Raw genomic sequence first — 5764 nt, forward strand, 5'->3', positions numbered from 1 at the left:
CCTGCTGAAGTTAGCAGGTTCCTGAATGTCTTCGCATTTGGCTAGGAATTCAGTCAAGCATGAACTTCTATTTTCATTGGGATCCATCAGGTGACCCTTTGCAGGACAACATCTCTAGTAATGCTCAATATGCACCTGCTACCCGAATAGCATTAGAACACTTCACAAGCACTAACATTCACACATGGCAATACAGGCACCAGAGAATTTATGTTCATTCTTTTAAGACACATATCCTAAAGACTCAAACCAGTTACCTGAAATATCCCACAAGACTTTTAGGCATTTTAATTTGGAGACTCTACTTATATTTTCAGATAGACGCTCTCACTCTTCAACTGATTTATGCAGCTTTTATCTCTGATTTCTCATGGCAACAAGAATATTTTCACCCAGTGATAGCTACAATATATTAGAGTTCTTTGTGACCTGAAAACATCTTAAAACCTGGAGTTCTTCAGCAGCATCCCACATAACAATATTTGAATCTGCTTTGATTTCCCTTACTAGAATGGCAAATTTGACTCAAGAAAAAATATAGAACAGCTACAGTTTCAAATGCCCATAACTTAATTATGCTTCTAGTCACAGAACTTTAATGTCTTTCCATTACTTCTGTTTCTGAGTCTTCTAACTGTTCCTAATTCAACTAACTGGAGTGGTGCTGGTTTCTATATTTGACAAAGACGTAAACGTAAGCTACTTGATTTTCATTTGTAGATTATCTTGATATTGTCACTTTTACAAAATGAAACAGTGGGATAAATCAGTTATAACAGCAAAAAAACTATTTGCAGTGTGACTGTCTTGCTTTCTTTTGTGATATTTACTGGACAATATTGTTTACTTTCCAGTTAAATATACAGGGTTCTGTGGAATAATCACATGCCTCCCTACCTTTCAGCATTAAATAAAGATAGCCTAATACGTATTTCATGCATCACTCTGTAAAGTACTCTGGCTCCTTCTAGAGTTATTTTTAAATATATATATATAATTATTATTTTTTTTTTAACTTGGACATTGTGTAGATATCTTATCCCATCAGTTATATATCTAAAATTAACTTTTGACAGTCTTTAGCTGCCTTACTCAGCAGTATAAAATTCTGCTTCTCTTGCCAGAAAATCAGTGAGAGCTATGGAGTATTTTTCAATTCCTGATAAACACTAAAATCTTGTGAATGATCTATTAGTAATACAGCAGATTCCCAATTTGGTTAAAAAATTGTTTTTAGGGAGCATTGCAGTACACAGCAATCTTTTTGTTCATTAGCTTAATATGACCTGGCATAATCAAACACACTAGCAAACATGTTACAAGCTATTTAAAATTTATATACTTTTAAATTGCTTTGGTAGCAGCCAAACAGCAATGTCTTTATGTTTTAGATGATGAAATGGTCCCACTGTTTACAGCTTGGCAAGTATCCGCGTTCACTGATTCCTCACACCACTGCTATCTGGCATGTTCAGCCAGCTGAAAAACTAAGAAGCATTCATTAGGCAGAGCAAACACAAACCACTTTTGAGACCTCTATTGATAGCTTAGTGTGCTTGAGAGACAGCAGTAGCAGGCCCTTGCCATCCTTATAAGTCTGATTAGGAAGAAATATTGGTGTAGGCACTTAGTATATAAGCATTTGTTATGAATGCTAAGGGAACAAAAAAAAATCCACAGACCCCAAAATTAAAAGGTTACAGCTTCCCCATGGGCAGGGGTGTGTTAAATGCAGTGAAGAAAAGCAGAGGTATTCCCAGAGATTTCGTGTTAGCTCAGTGAGTTGGTCAGCCCCAGCTTGGTTCATTATTAAAGTGCTGTAATGACATATGCAGCCTTCCCTCAGCTTTATCACTACAGGCTCAGTTGCAAAGACTTCAAAGATTTCTACCAGCTACAAGAAGAACATGATCTAGAAATATATTTTTCACATCTGCACAGGCTACTCTCCCTTTCAGAATGCCAAAAGAGCTATTACAGGATGAAGAATTACATTAACTTGCATGTAATTTTAGTATGTATTTGACATCAAAATGAAATGACATTAGCTTCCGGCTCCCTCCAAAATATAAAATAGAACCAAACCTTAGTAAATAGTTAAAGTAGTATGCAAATCTGGGATTATACAAATCTGGCTCAAGTATGATTTTTTTTAAATATTCACATGAATTTTCTCATGGCACTCACTTGACTTTACCTGTTATCTTTAAGGCTGATGGCCACCTCTCTTTTAATTACAGCTCTTTCTATGAGAGAAACTACTGACTTTCCCTATATGCAACACATTCTTTAAAAAGTAATAAACTGGCTTGCCATGCTCATTCAAGGGCAGCATAGCAACTATTTGTCCTTTTTTCCCCCTCATTCTTCATGTGCTTGAAGGACAACCTATGTAGGCCATGTAAGAGTCCATTCAATTTTTGGCAATTTGGGAAGATATATACCTCATTTTTTTACAGGAATGAAACAAAACCTTAAGAAGAATACTGAAAAAAATTGTTATAATATAAACATTCATCCTATCCAACATCAGAAGCTTAACTGAGGTGCTTAATTTGGTAAATTAATAATCCCAAGAATACTTCTATTGTCAAACAGAAGAAGGAACAAATGTAGTGAATGAATATATATACGCAAAACTGAGCTGTAAAGCAGTTATGTTATGATATATTGTGCATCATTTCATGGAGCCAGAAGCATTTTGTCATGTTTATCTTAACCAACTCTCACAAACTTTATCACTAAATTATTTGATATCTCATGACAGATGAGGAAGAGAGCACTGGTGGTACTGGAGAAAACACAGCAGTGAGCAACCTAAGCAAACAGCGCTTATTCTTCACCACTTTTATTCTCACTTTGATCATCAGTTTGGCACTTGTTTCATTTGTAATATTCTTAATAAGTAAGTAAACCAAAGAGTGGTTCTTCAAGGTAGGGCCCATTGGAATAAGAACTTTGCTGAAATGTGTCATGCTACCTTATGACATGCTGCTGCTGTATTTGCATGGTCAAAGGCAGCGCATCTTGGTCATCCACTTTCTGAGCTAAAAGGCACAATTTTCTTCTCAGAGCAAAAGTTTTGTGAGCTTCTGTGAAGACTTTATATCAGCAGGGTTATATACTGTGCTGCTTAAAATGGCATCTGGAAATTAAGTTAAATTTTAAAGATGACTGTATGGCAGTGAGATACTTTGACAACATGCCATCCATTCCACTCCAGATAAAACTCAGTATTGGTGTCATTCCACTGAAACTGGAATTATACCCAGGCTAACTTCCATCAGGCTACTTGAAGAAAAACATGAAGGTTGCCAGCTAAGTACTGGCTGGAAATTGGTTTGGAACTAAGAAAATATCAAACATAAGAAACAAAAAATCAGATAAGCTACATCAACACTGGCATGTAGCATTGACCCTGTAGACACATAGTTACTGTTCTGCTTTGGCTGGGCTATGCGGGCTGGCTTATCTAAACAGCTGGCTACAGGTGACCCTGATTTAGGGAGACCTACCCAGCTTGGGGTTTTCAAGGCTAATGGTATCGAGCAGAGTACAAGGTACATTATTTTAACTTACAAGTCCATTTTGAATGAATTGTAATCCATGTAAAATCAGGATTTCTTTTAAGGAATCCGCTGGAGCACAGGAAAAATCCTCATTTTCCTTTTTGAAGAGGAAATCCTAACCTTTGACTGAATTTGCCCACAAGTGCTTGACATCCCTCCAGCCCTTCCTCGTTGGTGAATAAAAGATCCAGCATAGCACCTCTCCTTGTTGGTTCCTCGATTACTTGGAAAAGGAAGTTAGCATCCTTGCACTCTAGGAACATCCTGAGTTGTTTGTGTTTAGCAGAGTTGTTCTTCCAACAGATGTCAGGGTGGTTGAAGTCTCCCATGAGGACCATGGCTGCATGCTGCCCAGAAATAGGATCAAGAAGAGGGGGTTAATGTCCTGTGGACATTAACAGAACAGATGCAGACCTGAAAACTGCAAAATTTCACATTGCCATAGTTGATTTTATCACACTACACTAACATGCATGAAAGGAGAAAATAAGCAATTAAAGAATGTAGTGAGTAGGTAAATCCACCAGATGCAGCACTTCAGCACTTCTGCAGCACTTCTGCAGTTGTTTTCCTGATTAATATATTTACTCATTATAATTACCAACAAACTCGCATGGTTCTCTTGACTTAAATGTTGCCAATTAATGCAGTACAATTTCCTTTTCAAGTTCAAACTAGAAACCAGATGGACCAAATATCAAGCAGACTGATATCTGAAAAGAAGAACATAGAAGAGCTTAAGAAAATGAACAATATTATATTAAAGCATCTAAATCAACCAGGGATTAAGGAAAAGGGGAGATACTTCTTCACACAGTCTCCTAACCTTCATGAGGATCCCATGATAAGCTAAAAGTCCCTGGAGAAATGATCTGCTTTGGAACAAGATTCAGCATATTAATGTATTCCTATTTTCACATATGGCACATGGGTTACTTAAACATTCTGATATTGTCACTGGAGCATTGGAAAATTCAGCCGAAAGAACAATCTTTAAAAATATTATTTTATCCTGTTTTATGTGAATATAGATTTTGAAAACTAAGCCCATATGATTTACAATAAACAATGGATTGTGAACAGTTTTGGACAAGAGTTCCAGATTCTCTATGCATTGTAAATTGCAGGGCTAAGGTCTTAGTTTTACTTTAAATGTAAGTGAAAGATCACAGAAAATAGTGATTTCTGTTCATATGATTCCAGCATGACTTTGTTCACTTAGTCATTCTCCTGTTCCTTTGGAACAAGTTTTGTGTTTTCTTCTCTATTATTTGTATTTAGGGATAATTTTAGATTCCATAACTTATAAATAATCCAATTCTACCATGGAGTTTGTTGGTTTTCCTTTCTGTGCATTTAAATTGACTTACTACTTCTTTTGTGAAAAAATAAACTTCAGTGAAAAAACCCTCTTCACTATATTCAGCCCAATTTTTTTCTGACTGAAAGTGAGTGTCCTGTTATCTTACATGGCAAGTGGGTTTAGAGGACTCAGTCTAATAATACCCATCTCATAGCAATGCCAGTACATTGTACTCAGTATCTGCTGCCAGTATCTGGGTGAAGGCCAAGTGTTTATAAAGTGATGTGAGGAAAATACTACATGTTCTTGTACTCTTTGCTATAGTTGCTCTTGGCCACTATCGGAGAAGGGCCAGGTGAAATCTGGTCTGGACCTTGATGTTTTTAAAATGGAACTTGTCAGACGGTGAAAGCAGAAGCTGACACCTTCTCACTCTGACTTTCCACAGTTGTGGAGACTGAGAACCAAAAGTGTGATCACATAAGGCACTGGTGGGAAGTTTTGTAATGTTAGTATTCAAAGCCTTCCACTTGCACATGTTAAAAGGCAATCTCCATTATCAAGAAATAAATTGGCTACTCCCATCACAACAGTGCAATGGCAGCTAACATTATGGAGTACCTCCAACATCTTCTCTTTTACTTTGAGTTCTCTTTCTCATCCAGTGCTTTCTTATCTCTTCTGGGCAATTTTACAGAAAAAAGTAATCAAAGTGAAGACTTGCATTGTAGTCTCCTTTTGCAGAATTAATGATAGTCCTCTCTGTGTTGACTACTTCATTATCTGCAACAGAGTGAAGAAGTAGGTCCACAAATCTTTATAAGTATTCACCCACCAGTTCTGTTCCTGCTATTAGGAGTGCTTTGCTTTACAGCTGGGTTTTATACCTTCT

General features: G+C 36.8%; 1 protein-coding gene across 1 annotated transcript in view; it reads left to right on the forward strand.

Annotated features, from left to right (window-relative positions):
* Positions 1-4422, forward strand: part of LSMEM1 (leucine-rich single-pass membrane protein 1) — a 5112-nt gene extending 690 nt beyond the window's left edge. Inside the window, exons 2-3 of the mRNA XM_009995173.1 lie at positions 2768-2905; positions 4238-4422. Of these exons, the coding sequence (XP_009993475.1) occupies positions 2768-2905; positions 4238-4422 (323 nt within the window). The remainder of the gene's footprint in view (positions 1-2767; positions 2906-4237) is intronic.
* Positions 4423-5764: the final 1342 nt, after the last annotated feature.

This window comes from Chaetura pelagica, unplaced genomic scaffold (assembly GCF_000747805.2).
Source record: "Chaetura pelagica isolate M959 unplaced genomic scaffold, ChaPel_1.0 scaffold1533, whole genome shotgun sequence".
In the NCBI taxonomy this organism is placed as follows: Eukaryota; Metazoa; Chordata; class Aves; order Apodiformes; family Apodidae; genus Chaetura; species Chaetura pelagica.